Source organism: Pteropus alecto, unplaced genomic scaffold, assembly GCF_000325575.1.
Source record: "Pteropus alecto unplaced genomic scaffold, ASM32557v1 scaffold14, whole genome shotgun sequence".
Taxonomy (NCBI): domain Eukaryota; kingdom Metazoa; phylum Chordata; class Mammalia; order Chiroptera; family Pteropodidae; genus Pteropus; species Pteropus alecto.
In genome coordinates, this window is record NW_006436810.1 from 16378837 (window position 1) to 16394067 (window position 15231).

Here is a 15231-nt window from a genome sequence, read left to right on the forward strand (position 1 = left end):
CGGGACTCATGGCTTCGGACCGCGGTCGGCCGAGGGTAACGGCAGCCGTGGCACGTGAGACCGCAGCTGGGGGGTCGGGTGGGGGGACCCCGTGTGAAGTCAGCCGCCCCGTCCGTGACGGTCCTAGGGGAAGGTCGTGTCCACGAGTGTCCCTGTGCGGTCCAGCTTTTTGGGGACGAGCTGGCGAGGATTTCTGCAGCTCATCGCTGGCCAGCAGACATGGCCTGGGAGCCACGCGCGGGCCGATTTTAATTTTCTTGTAACTACGTTAAAAAAAATGAAAAGTATAACAGATGAAATTATCTTAAATAATTAATATAACCAAATACATCTAAAGTATTACTTCAACGTGATAGCAATATACTATTATTAGCAATATTTTATTCTTTTCTTTTTGTTCTAGGATTTTGAAATCGGTATTTTACATTCCTCATAACCTCCATCCAGAGGCTCAGTTTTCATCTGAAATCTATGGTCTACATTTAGATTTGATAAAATTACACTTGAATAAGTAGATTCACATTCTCAAGCTGTTCTAAACAGACTTAAAACATTTTTCAATAGGTGAATCCAGTATCGGGTTTTAGATTTACATTTGCATTAATTAAAATTACATAGCCACGTTTCAAGTGCTCACCAGCCAATGTAGTTAGTGGAATTAAAAACTGCTAAGAGTTGGTTTCTCTGAACGTGTATGAAGAGGGCCGGATAAAGGAGAGAGAGGCTTCAGTGGAGAGGGCCAGTCCCATGGGAGCCCTTGAACCACCTCGTGGCTGGACTGGGTGCCTACAGAAATGTGTCATATCTACACAGGAAGATCAACATTAAAATGCAGTTAAATACTATTCTAAATGCTTTCTTGAAGCCTTTGTACCATTTATTGAACTTAGTCAACTGTAATTTCTCTTGACTTCAAACAACATTTAATTTGCTATCAATTTATAGCTTTATTATGTTCTTCATATTTAACTTTAAGATTTTATAAGCTTTATACTATATATCCAAAGCATATCTCTGTTACATGCTTTTCCATGGCTTTAACCTCATCGAAATTTTTATAATGGCTCTAATGTGACATAATTTGTCAGTGACTTCAAGTACAGGGCCAGCTCAGGGCTGTGATGTAGATTCCTGTTTGTGTAAGTTGCATTTGAACTACAGAATGTGTACCGTGCTTCTGTTCCAAGCTAGAAATAAAAATCAGTGGCGTGTTCTCTCTGAGAATAAGTATTTAAATGTCCCAAATACATATAGCCCATCGAACTTATTCTTAAAATTTCAGTAACAGTTTAGCCCTTCATTTCCGATTTTTATAATTATTCACGTACAACACTTCTCGATCTGTTTCAGGGGAGAAGCCTTTCAAATGTGACGAGTGTAACTTCGCCTCCACAACCCAGTCCCACCTGACGCGACACAAGCGTGTTCACACGGGAGAGAAGCCCTACAGGTGCCCCTGGTGTGACTACAGGTAACGCCTCGTTCCGAGGCAGGCCACCAAGCCGGCCACCGCGAGGGACTCAGTCCCGCGAAACTCACCGATAGAGAATGGTGTTTCTGATGAACATGAATTAGCACCGTCTAAAGTGCGATTTACTGACCCTAGGTTAAGAATTTATTTCACCACCTAATTTTAGTGACTTTTTAAAATTGTAAAATTCTTTCCTGTTTTTTATAATCTCAACATCAAGGTTTTACAATCCTTTGGTACACCCGATGTCAAGTGATTTTATTTCTTTGCAAAGTCAGGACCATTTCAATTAATCGGGGATTCGGTGCACATGGCGTCCTGCCCACTGTGACCGAAGTTCTCCTTCAGGTAACAAGACACCTTTAGAAATGTGTCCTGCCTTTGAGGACATGGTGGCATAACAGGTGACCTGGCATACTCATAACTAATATAGTACAGCCAAGGGAGTGTGGGGAGGCATCCTGGAGCAGGGTCAGCCAGGATGAAGCCCCCACTAGTCAGCGGCGGCTTAACAGGTGGCGACTCTCAGACACAGGCGTGCTCTAGAAGGCGGCGGTGACACAGTGCAGCATCTCCACACGCAGAGTGTGCGGCGGTCCTGCGCGCTCAGTCCCCTCGCTGAGGGCCACAGGGTCAGTGCTCCCGGGCGGCGGGGGCACAGGCGCCGAGATGTGCCAGACGCGCCGGGCAGTGGCGCATGGTCCTGCCCGCCCCTGTGACAGGGACGTGGAGAGCGCAGGGCGGGGCCTAATGTGAGGACAGAGCTTGCCCCGGAGCTGGTCCAGGACCCTGCAGGTCTGCGGGCGGCCAGATGACAAATGTCTTAGGAGCCAGACTGCAAAGCGTGTGGCCTGGGCGGGCGGGCCGGTGTGGAAGGCGCCGGACACCGTGTCCACCAGCACCGCGACCTGAGCCTGAGCCCTTTTCCCCTTTGCCCCGAGATCACTCGCGGGTTACGGTGCCAACCTGACCCCGAGTCGGCCACGAAATCTTTTTTATTATTATTTTCGCATCGCTCAGTGTATCGATAGTCTTTGGAGGCAGATGATGTTCTACGTTTACTTATAGCATCCGTTGTCAGTAGTTTGGTCGCTGACAGTGTCAGGTCCTAGGAAACGTAGTGTTCCTGTGCGAGCTGTGCTTTTCTTTGCTAAATGGGAAAGGGTTAAAATGTGTACCTTAAATCTGAAGCCCTCTTTAAAAAACAGGTTTTTGTATTTCTCTGGATGTGGTCTGTGCATTCAGTAAATATATTGCCATAATCTCTATTATTATCCTCATAATTGCATTAAGCTTTATTTTAAAGGTCATCTTATAGTACAGAGATATTACAGATATATTTCATTCATTAATTATTCATTCTTTCAACATTTTATGAGTTCTGTCTTTGCTTAACACCGGATTGGTGTTTCTTGGAAATTTGGTAAAATGGTGATCCAATTAGAGGTAGACACAGAAATTCTAAGGTGCTGATACTATGAGTTCTTTAAAAATAAACATTATTGAATGCTCTTTTTTTTTTATTGAAGAGGTCATACTGTGTAGTTGCCTTCCCTGTAAAACACAAAAAGGAAATTAGAAAATTATAAAAATTTTCCTTAATTATCACTCTTAGCTGTTAGGATTATACCCTTTCAGCCTGTACTGTATGCATAAGGTTTGAGCTCTTGTTTTGGGAGCTTTTTTTGTTTCTTTCATTATAAATTTTATATGTCACACTTAAATCGTAACTACTTTTCTGTTGGCATTAATCTTGTATAACTAGGGTTTTCAAGCTGTTATTTCTAAGTAGCAGAACCATTATTTCAAACAAGACCATGTACAGACCCATATGTGAAATAGACAGACGTGGTATCTACCACTTATAAGTAGACTTCGTAGTTAAAATATGTAATATTATAACAATAAAAAATATCACATAAGAGCGTTTGGACAAGAAAAATGTTTCCATGGGGGCGCTGTCGGTGACAGTCACTCTCCATCCTGCCCCCAGCCCTCGGCGGAGTCATTCGACCCCTCAGAGGCGCCACTTCCTCATTGTAAAAATGGGGCGACAAGTGTGCCAGCCCGATGAGGAGCACGCTGAGGTGACACATCAGCCCCGTTTGCACGCTCGTCTGGGGTTTGCACGTCAGGTAGTGGCAGGTTTCACACCACCTCACAAGTACAAGGTGCTCTTCTGTGAGGCGTTGAGGAGTTTCAGTGCCCCAAAGGGCTTCATGTGTTAAAATTTAGTTATAATACACGCCATGATGGATTTTTCTCAGTTTTTGAAGTTGTTAAAAATATATCAAATCTAAAATCAATTGTTGGGTAATTACAGAAATCCCTTAGAGTTTCAAAATGCCTAGTTCGAAAACAGCTCTTCTGCAGTATAATTTTAACTTGCTTGGCCTCGAGTTAGATTGATAAACAATAGTCACTTTATTAAATTTTTAGACATTTTAGGCTATTTTCAAGTTTTTACTCTGAAAATGCTTATTCCTAAATCTTTGTGCATATCCATGATTTTTTTTTTTTTTGAAGAAATTCATAGAAGTACGACTTACGGCTTTTAATGGTATCACTACAAAGCTCGGGGTTTGAATTTTGTTCCCCTGATTCGTCGGTCTTTGTATGCGTAAACGTGTTTCAAAGTGTTTCGGTTTCCTAGGTTTGGAAATGTATCACACCTTTGCTGAGGTTGAGCTGGTATCACTCTTGCTTGTCCCTATTCAAGTTATTTCCCTGAAATAGCATCACTTCTGTTTAGAAAGTGCATTTGAGCCAGCTGAATCCCTTCTGTGTTATACCTCTGTCGGGGACTGCAGTGAAAAGGAGGTTGTATTTCTAAGAATATTGTCACTGTCCTAAGAATTAATACCCAGAACGTTTAAATTTACTGATATCCACCAAATTTCCCTTTGAAATGCTTGAAGATGCTGAGAAAAGAATGATTTTATCTTTATTTAAAATTGTTTAATAATTTAATTATTATTGAAAGTAAACAGTTTAAACATTTTCTGTTCGCATGACAGCGTTAGCATTTTGTGTGCTTATGGTTAGGTCTGTTTTCAGTGGTGAACAAAGACAACTTAACCTTAACCAGGAGTATAGAAAACCTGGAAATATACGAATACTCCTGAAGGTAGGGACTCTGAATGAAATGTGGAATTTACAGTGGATACCTTTGTTTTCTTGTTGATGAGCAAAATATCTAAAAACGAGCAGGTAGTTAAGTTCAACGTGATTATTTGGTTGCACAGCACAACAAAATGCTCACCATTCCTACCTCACAGCAACAAAGAAAATATCATCTTTCACAGGATGAAGTGAATTTGAGTATGTATGATTTACATAGAATAAAAAAATCTATAAGATGATCACGTATTTCCTAAGAAGAGGTGTGGTATTTGTTATTAGTATCTTCCCATAATATTTTGTTGCTTAAAATAATTAAATAATTTTTCCCATTTAAGTTTTTATTTGTTTAATATAGATACATAAAAGTTATTCCCGTAGACTATGCCTATCTTAGCTATTATTAGCACTTATTCACAGGTAAGTTACCATCATTAGAAATTGCAGCATTATTTAAATTTTATTCGAAAATATTTTTTTCATTTTATAAATTGAACATTAGTGGAGAAATACTGGTAGTAATAATTATTCATGAAAAAATGCGAATATAGATTTGTTTACAAAAGAATTTTATAATTGGTCTTTTGAACTTGGGGCTATTTTTCAAGTTTGCATTATTAATTTAGGCAATGACATTTCATTCTATTTAGATGTAAACATGCACCCTTTCCTAAGCTTTTACTGTCTAAAATATCCAAAAGTCTAATCCATTACAAATCAGTATATTTCATCATTACTCCAAATTTTTTTCACCATTAATTACTATTCATTATAATTTCAAAGCATACATTTAGATTCATAGCACACTGTTCTATGATGTTATTTGTGCAGCAAATTCTTTAGATTTGTTTCCATATTAAAATGGAAGTAATCTAACATTTTCTATATTTTTATTTCCCTTTTTTTATGTATTCTCACTTGTGGTTAAGAAGAAATAGAAAGCCCTTAATATGTTGTAGTAAATACCCTTTCTGATAATGCAAATCCTGTTTCCCTGTAGAATTTATTACAATCGAACCGCACGCTCTTTCACAGATGGCACCTGCTTTCACGTAAGAGTTAGGTGCCGTAACTGGGCTTTCTTTTACCTGAGACATCTTTGCATCGGCTTCCATATTTTACTTAGGACTTATGGAAAAAATACAGTAAATGCATATTAAACAGTAAACCAGTTAAGTCATGAAAAGTGGCAGAGAGAACAGTATTAAAATTTTAAGGAAAATCCTATGCTGCACATTAAATGTTATTTTGTAAATTAAGGAAAACTAGAATTTCAAGCCACACCCTGGCAGTCTGATCATTTATTTATTGCATCCTCGTTACTGATTTTGGAATAACTCGGTGTTCTTTAAGACTGCTTTTGGCCGAGTTTTCCCTCAACTGCATAACTGCCTTGGTACTTCCAACCTTGTATTCTTTGAAAACAAATTTTTTACTATTCTACTTTTCATTTTAGTCACTATTTTTTATTCTTTTTAATCACTCGGAATTGTAAGCCCAAATAGAACTATATCATAGAGCTGAGGAATAAGATTTGTAATTCCTGCCTCATATTAAAGATGTACTTCGTTGTTTTGCTAAACTCATAGGAATACCTTTTGATTTTTTTCGCCGCATGATGGTTTATGTAGCTCTTGGCCAGTATGTACTATAGAAGACATTGATACGTTAGGTTCTGATCTCAAGAATTTTCTTTCCTTTTTAGGTGAAGGGAGGCTAAGACTATTTGATGTAACATTTAACTCAAGTAGTTGTTTTCAACCAGAAATCTGCTCTTTGTGATGCTTTCTAACATCTTTTTTATTACTTATCTAAATATTTTGTTTAGTATTTTTTATAATCGAATTCGGTAACTTTTCACATGTGCAAATGGTGTTGGCAGAAGTTGCTGTTGTCACAACCATTTGAAATGTGTGTGTGTGTTTGTGTATCCTAGAAAATTTTTGTCAAAAATACTTCTAATTGAATTGAATTCTATCTTAACTTTGCAAGATGCCGGAAGCACTTTGTGGGTAGTTTGAAGATGTAATGACCCCCCCAAAAAAAAAATCATACTTGTAATAATTCTTTATTTCCCCATAAAAAGTTTGTATTAATTTTTTAAGCACAGTTTTATAAAATGTTTCAGTTATGAAAAATTTCTTCAGATCTTAGATAAAATATTATGCCTTTTTACATAGTGTTACTATCTGAATATTTTGTGTTTTGTGTCATTAAATAAGAAGGCAAACCTTCTTAGTTATCGTGGCATTAAGAATTCGGTGTGCAATGGGGTCTTTGTTTTTGCCTCCCATCTGCGTCACTGGCGTCCTGAGCAGGGACGACTCCACCAGGGATAATTCCCTCCTCTGGGACGATGTCCTCAGAGAGTTTCAATTTCCCTTTGGCTTCCTGTGCAGGTTCACAGGTTGCAGCGGGAGAGGCAGTGGATAGGATGGACTTGTGTTTGCCCTGAGTAATGACAAGGAGAAGAAATAGGTGTTTGTGTAGCGGGCGTCATATATACCCAGGTAGAGCAGTGAATTACACGCCCAACGAGCAGCACCCATTCCCTTTTCCGAAGAGTCAGAGGTAGCATTTATTTCCTTTGGGTGATTCTGAAGTTCTTAAAGAATGACACTACGTAAAAGTAATCAAACGAAAGGATCTGGTATTAATATTAGATATGCTTTGTATTTAAAGCAGTTTGATGCCATAAGCCTAGTTATATCAGATCTTTAAATCAAATGTATTTTGTCAGTAAAATAAGCCAGAGTAAGACTAATACTGCATGATATTTATTATTTATATGTGGAATCTTAGAAAAGAAAGAAAGGAAGGAAAGAAGGAAGAAAGGAAGAAGAGAAGGAAGAAAGGTTAAACTCGGAAGCAGCAGGGAAGTGTCGGGGGCGGGGGACTCGGGCAGAGGGTGGTGAAAGGCGCGGACAGACTCTGGACTAGGGACGGATGAGGCCCGAGGGTCTGCTGTGCAGCTCGGTGACACTAGCTGACAACACTGTGCTGTGAGACTGAAGTTAGCTAAGAGACTATAACTTAAATGTTCTCGTCAAAAAAAGAAAAGGTAAATAAAAGACCTTTTTGTCATTTCAAGTACCAGTCAATACTATGTCATTTACCACGATTCCGTCATCTCTGTATATTCTACTCTATTGTAACTGCTGATCCAGTTAATGGCATTAAAAAACAAGTGTGCTAGGCCGGAAGGTTAGTTGGAAAGCCTGAGCGTCCAGTTACTTTCCAGACTTTTCTTAGGCTGCCGAGGCCAAGGCTTTCTACAGAGCGGGAGGCAGAGTGTCGCGTGCGGTGTGCAGCGTGCGGCCTGCGGCGTGTGGCGCGCGCTCCTGCTCTGTTGCCCCTCCCGGCTCTGCCTCACTCAGTTCAGCCAGCCACAGGCAGATGTCAGTGTCGTGGCTGTTTGCGAAACCGTGTTGGTCACTGGCAGGCAGAAAGACTGCTCGAGAGGATCCTCCTAGCACGTGTCCAGATGACGCTTCGTGGACTTGTGCTTCACATGGAGCAGATGTTTCTGGTGAATTCAGGTGGAGTTTTTGAGAGAGTCCCTAACAAAGTGATGCAGTAACTATATCTTCTTTTCAGGTTTTCTCTAAGGAATTATAAAAGTTTTCCTGTATGTAAATGTGTTCTTTTTTCACCTAATGTTTCTGTGTTAGCAGAAATTAAATTCTTGCTGAATAAATAACTCCTAATTTTCTCTGTCCATTTCATTAGTGAATTTTATTTTTAATCTCAGTAGTTCTAATTGTGGCTGTGCGTCGATTTGTTTATTCTATGATGTTTGTGTCTAATGTTGTTTTTATACATAGCACGTTTTATTCATGCTTTTCTGTCTCTTAACGCCCATACACATGGCCTTTTTAAATTTTTCGTTTCAGCTTGACAGGCTTTGTGCTGATACAGCATAAGCGTTTATGTAAGGCCTTCAATTAATGTTGATAAACTTTCATCTAACAAAACTCATTTAAAAAGAGTCTACAGACTTGAAAACAAAAAGATTCCTTAGCATTAAAAGTTACAGATTGGTTCAGATGTCATTAAAAGGAAAAAAAAAAAAACACTAACATAATTCCTTTTCTTTATCAGTACAAGTAAGTTGTTTTGTTTGTTGATGTAGCTGAAATAGGCATTGGGATCACAGATTAATTAGAAGAGCCATTTTGAACACAAAGTGACCACACATTCCCTCTGCTATCTCTTAAAGTAGAATCTAGATAAACATGTTTATTTAACCTGCTGCTGTTGAATCCCAAATCCAGTCATTACAAAAGGACCGAAGCCTTCTTTGGGGATGGCCTTTCTACAAGGAATTGCTATGGACAGTCCCTTGGGTGGTAGTTAGATATATCTTCATGTGTTATGTTAGAAAGAAAGGCCTTAGAGATGAAAAAAATAGAAAATATTTTTTTGGGCAGTAGTCTCTTGCATAATAAGTTATTCCTCAGACACTAGAGCTATTATCACACAACAAAACACTTTGCTATGTAACTATCTATATCTCCTAGCTGCAGAGGCTCCGGTAATGTTGCCTGTTAGGAGTCTTTAATCACCAGCAAGGGCTGGCACCAGTCAGCGGAGAGTCAGGCTCACCCTTGCAGGGCGAGATTGGGTTTCACCAACTCAGACCCCAGGGGGGCGGCAGAGTGGGGAAATGAGAGAAAGTAAGAAAACAGAATGAAGTAGCTTTCAAGTAAATAAAAGGGTGACCAATTGTCATTAGTTCAAGAGAATGCTCTTAGTTTCTTGCCTTTGTTTTCAGATCATTTGTTTCAATGTGTTCTGAAATGTAGCCTCTCTAGGACCTGAAAAATTGTAGAAGGAGAAAAGAGAGAGAAAGAAAAACTTAGAACATTTAGAATACGGTGAGGTAGTTGTCTGCGGCATAAGAAATGAGGGCGGTTTCTGTATCATCGTGTCTTCTAGACGTTAAGCTCCCTTTGGAGTAAGGTGCTGCCTTCAGTGTGGTGTGTGTGTCTCTCTCTCTCTCTCTCTCTCTCTCTCTCTCGCTCTCGCTCTCGCTCTCGCTCTCGCTCTCGCTCTCGCTCTCTCTCACTCTCGCACACACACACACACACACACGTGTTTCGGCTTTACCTTAATGTCTGTAAAAACAAGCTTATATCTTCTATAACCTCACGTCTTTATTTTCGTAAGGGAAGTAGCACAAACTCTTTCGTTGGGTTTTCCTGTGTAGCAAGAAATACGCCTGAGTTATTTTCTTTTTTTAGAAAATGATGTTATGTTGCTCCTCGTTGCAGAGCTGCAGTGAGCTGCAGTTGAGATAAACTAGAATCTGTTTGATAATGTGCTATGTAACCCTATGCTTTTCCTTACAGGGAATTTGAAGCTAATAGTAACCTTTTTTAAAATTTTTGTTTACCCGTTAAACTCTAACTCCTTCCTCATAATTACTTAGACTTGAGTGTTGCTACACAATGCCAGTCCATTGTTCTGTATCGTTTATGTCAGCTGTGACCCTGGGTGTCTTTCACTGTGTAAATGTCGGTTAACTTTACTCTGTCCTTTCTTTCCTCAATATGTTTTATCTCTTCATCTTAAATTACAACTTTTAATAAATACGTGAAATATTATAAAAACATCAGAATTTTTCCTTTGAGAGAAACTGTGGTAAATTTTTCGTGTTTGTGTTTAAACAAATCAGTCTCTTGGATTGAATTATTTGGGGTAAAAAGCGGTTGACACATAGTTTGAGAAATTTGTGTTGCTCTCAAAACTTTACATAGTTTTAATTTTAGTTAAAAGTAAGATTCCACCCACTCTGCACTCCCAAATTATACTTTTCATTTGATTTTAAGTTATCTTCTCTTTGGCAAGCCCGGATTCCAGGGCAGGTGGGGTTTCATGTGGTGCAGGGCAGCCAGACGTCGCCTGGGCTGTGTAGTCCGCACCGGGCAGTTTGCGTCTGGCCAGAAGCAGTGGCTGGGGCCCTGGGGCCACTGGGGCCCTTTGGCAGGAAGCTGACCTGCTCGCAGTTTACTTTGCAAAGGTCACCGATGAAGTGCAAGCGAGGAGCTGGGGAGGGACACGGGGGGACACAGTGGGAGATGGGAGTTCTTTTAAAAGACCAGTCACTGCAGAGGGACAGGCGGAAAGAACAGGTGCCTAACCCTGAGCTAACGGAGTAGCCAAGGCTTAGGGAGACTGACGCAAGTTCTTGTGAGGAGGTCGAGCGAATGGACATGTGACCGAACGAATGACTGTGGGGCAGGGTGACAGGAAGGCACTTGCCATCCTTTAGATGCCCTGGCCAGGGCTGCCTCGTGGACCACTGGCCATTCGCGAGGTCCTCGCTCCTGGCCGCAGTGGCAGCGAGTGTGGCGAGGGGCCACATTTCACCTCTGCTGCGTTCAGACTTTGGAAACGCCCATGGATGTCCAAACGGAGTCGTGCGGGCGACGTACAGGTCAGGGCTGGGTGTGCTGAACTCGAAGCCATCGATGTCATGGGTATTTCCCTCGGGAAAAAATGGGCAACGGGAAGAGCAGAGGGGCAGGTCGTAGCTGTGAGAGCGACTGGGAAGTGGCCTCCCGGGAGTGGGAGGACCTCCGGGCAGCAGGCAAGGAGCGCACAGCCATGTCAGACGTTGCGTGACGTGGGGACAAGGCCGTCCACCTGCCTCTGTCACCAGGAGGTCACTGGTCCCCTTGGGAAGACCAGTTCTGGCAAAGCAGCAGGCACGAAACCAGGTACGAGGCCAGAGGTGACGACGTGGCCAGAACGTTGTCAGCTGGTCTTGGAGGAAGCTTGGCCTCGAAGGCTGCTCCGGGGAGTGAGGTGGCGGGAGGCGCGTCACACGGACGGCCGCACGCTGCGCCCGTGCGCTGTTCTCATCGGTGTGCGTACAGCTGCTCTTTGCATTTTACTTAAGTGCTTACGTGCCAGGGTGACAGACACCACGGGAATAGCGAAGTCCAGGGCCGCCTTGCGCCTGGTCCTGGGTGCGTGGAACCGGGCTTCTGTGCAGCGCAGTGTCGCGCCGTCCCCGGTGGCCGTGTGGACGCGCTTGCGCGTGGCGGTGCCTCGCCCTTCTCTCCGTGGGTCTCTCCGGAGACGCGGAGCTGCTGCTGCAAGACCTCTGGCTCTCTGTGCGGCTCTGACGCGTGTCTGCCTCTGGGGGTGCTGCTCAGAGCCGCCTTCTACCTTTGCTGTGGCCAGAGATTATGTCATGGTGTCATCCTGCCCTCCCCGCCACATGCACCCAGACACGGGGACTTTATTTGCTTTCTATGAAGGACTTCTACAGGGGCTGCGTTGCTTTCCCTGTTATACATAATTCAAAAATTTGCCTGGCACTAGCTAACAATTCAGTACAAACATTTAACAACCACTCATTATAAATATAGTCTCTAAAAATGTGACATTTTTTCTGTGACCTATCCTAAACAATTTTCACTAATGTCTCATGGTTTTTCTAAGAACGGTAAATCTAACAGGCCACTCCAGTGACATCATAGGCCAGTGGAGGAGCTCATAGTCGTTTATTGTCATGACACCTGACGCCCACCCATATTTACAGCCCATTTGGGTTCCTGTACCCACCTTTTCTTTGTTTGACTTATTCCAAGTGATTATAAATACGTTAAAACTCTTTTACCAATCATGGACTCAGTTATATTTTTTCTGTCCGTTTGTGCTAAAACTTGTGCCTGGCTGCTTTAGACTGCCCCCCGCCCCCTTAGAATCGCTGTATTTCTAGAAACACGTAACTCTACGGAATGGCGCTACCGAGGGCAACGCAGTAATAAGGGTCATGCGGGCGTTGGAGTTAGTGTGCGTATCGTACGAAAGGAGAAGCAAATCTATCACTCCTTAGGGTGAGATAGGGTGCATGATTTGTTTTCACGACTTAGGGTGCGTTATAACTGCTGAGTGTTGGTGTCAGCTGTACTAAAACCACTAAAAAGTGGAAATAAGTCACAGAGATGGCTTCGCAGGTTGATGTGTGCGTTTTCTGCATTCGCTAGCGTTCTGCATGGATTTCCCTTGATGCTCCTGGAGTTCGTGCTGCTTTGTTTCATTACAGCAACAGCCACCACAAGATGGCTATGGCTGCATCTCGGTTTGGGGGTTTGGCTTGGTTTTTAACTTCACAAGCGAAAGGCGCGTTTCCTGTTGCACCCCGAGGTCGTTCTGCACGTCTCCTCGCACACGCTGGGCGTCGTTCGCGGCAGTGCGGAGGTGGGCAGTGGGGGTGGCCACGGCGCTCCCGTTTGGCGCTGCCCGCAGCGTGCTCGCGCGGCGGTGGAGGCCGCCTCCTTTTCTCGGCCGGCACAGCTGTCTGACGGAGCGAAGACCCTGACGGCTGCGGCAGTAATGAGTGTGTCATTGCACGTGTGTCCTCTCGGCGCTCAGACTCTGAGCCGTGTGCCTGCGCCTGAGAAATATGTGGACAGTGTCAGCACATATATATTTTTAATTACATGTTCCTTTTAATTAATGACTTGTGTGTGGCCTTTGAAAAATGTTATGAATATAATGATTATACAATCCAGATCTTACCTCCTGAGTTATGGGTACTCGTTTGTAACCACGTATGCACACACATATATTACCTTCCTGGCATCCATTTTTAACAAAACCATCTTTTAAAACTGTGTGCTCTGATGTAAAAGAGATTCAAAACAAGCTTCCTGTTTTAGTTTTAAGGGCTCTTTTTAGTTTAAAAGCGGAATATATGTTTTCTTTAGCTGTAAAAGCACAATCGAGGCACCATGATAAGTGAGTCAGTACTGTAAAAGAAAAACGAATTTCGCCTTCACTCCCATGAGCTATAGGAGGAGGGAGCTTTATTGTCGCCGGGGAAGTGATAAGGCAGAGTAATTGTATATTATCCCGTCCTGGAACATCTGCCGGAACAGCGCCGGCGCAGCCCATCCATCACGGCGAGGCTGCGCGCGCCGCGCCTGAGCCCTCACCCGGCCCCACCGCCGGCCTGCACAGAGGTTCCGAGGGGGCCCGCGCCTGGGCCGGGGCGCGCATTAATCAGCCCGCTTGCTCAACACTCCAGCTGACATAATTACAGCCTGCGCACGGCAGTTACTCAAGTCGAGTCCTTGTCACTCGTGGCACACAACTACACGGCCCGATCCCGAAGGAGATTGTCTTATCACACGGAACAAGGGCCCGCAGGAGCCGGAGAGAATAGAAATGGGGAAACGTCTTCCGGGAGTACTATATATTCCTTTAAAATAAGACATTCGAGAGACTTACAGGGACAAAGGGAGGCATTGTGTGCGGGGGCTGAAATGAACCACTTATTATTTCTAAATGGATTCTGGGAGCATTTTTGTAAAAAAAAAAAAAAAAACCTAAGTAGATTATTAAGTAAATTCGGTGGCCACCCGTCATCAGTGACTCTTCCATTAACTTTTTCTTCGGAAGCGCTCGTCTGAGGTTAGAGTTGTAGAAGGTTTAAATACTCCTTGGTAGGGCTCAGTTTAACAAAATGAATGATGCGTGCGTTTGAAGTCTAGTAGGAGACAAACACGCACCGAACTCCACGACCCGGGTGGGGGACAGTGAGCGCGGGGCGGAGGCCTGCAGAAGACCCTCCGAGGTGGGCAGGCCCCCCGGCCATGTGGCGGAAATGCCACTGAAGGACGCTTAAAATCTCAGGGCTGCCCCTTCCCGCCCCTCACGGACCGCGAGCCCGTGAGCACGCGTGATTCGTGCGGTGGCGTCTGCAGACCGCGCTTGCGGCCTTGCGTGCACAAACTCGTTGGTGTCTTAAATCTGGTTTTCTAATTTTTCTTTTCAAGTATGAGATTATTATTCCAAGTCAAACCAGGTTCTGGCATAGGCGATCTGAAATAACAGCGAGACGTTTTGGGTTCCGTAAAAATTTTACTTACGTCATCTTAAATTTGAAAAGCTTTCAACTAGAAAGAGCCACAGTAAATTTTCATATATGTAGGAGTGTGTGCACGCGTGCATGCACACACTCACACGTCACATGTATACATAAAAGCCGATCTGTAGAGCAGTGTTTCTGTAGGTGACGTTCAAGCCGAGGTCTGGAAGCGCTCTGTGCCGCTCGGGCCCGTTGTCTCTTCCGTAGCAGGTGCGACAGGTACGACGCGGGCGATGGCTCGGACGGAGAGACGGTCGGGTGGCGTCCTCACGCCTTTCCAGGGGACGCTCCCCGTCCACGTGCCTTTGCTGCTCTCACAGCGTGTCGCCCTGCTAAGCTTAGCTCGTGCACAGAACAGAGACCGAGACGCCTCCCAGAAGGACGGAAAGGCACAGGGGGGCGGGGCGGGGGCGTGGCAGGCGGCCGGGCAGGGGGTCCCCACCGGAAGCGGGGCCCGCCAGGCAGGAGCGGGTGGAAGGACACGTGGGGCTCGCAAGACATTCTGCTTTTCCCAAACCACGAGCCCCGAGTGATGGTCCCCGCTCGCCCTTCTACATACGTTTTTGTGGTCAGATGAGCTTGACCGACGCTCTGTGTACTTCGCCCTTTTCCCACCCCGCGCAGCTCCTCACGAGCAGGTTCAGACTCAGAATTCCTGCCGTCACGAAACACGTGTAACTTTGTTGAGTTGGAACCCGGGAAACTTTGGCCGCTGCGGCCCGCGGCGTCGTGCGGGGCGAGCTCTCCCTGCAGG

At 43.9% G+C, this 15231-nt stretch overlaps 1 protein-coding gene across 2 annotated transcripts in view; it reads left to right on the forward strand.

Moving 5' to 3' along the window:
• Positions 1-15231, forward strand: part of ZNF407 (zinc finger protein 407) — a 365078-nt gene that overhangs the window by 233034 nt on the left and 116813 nt on the right. For both annotated transcript variants that reach the window (XM_015590818.2, XM_015590819.2), the window contains one exon: positions 1351-1471. In XM_015590818.2, coding sequence (XP_015446304.1) covers positions 1351-1471 — 121 coding nt within the window. The remainder of the gene's footprint in view (positions 1-1350; positions 1472-15231) is intronic.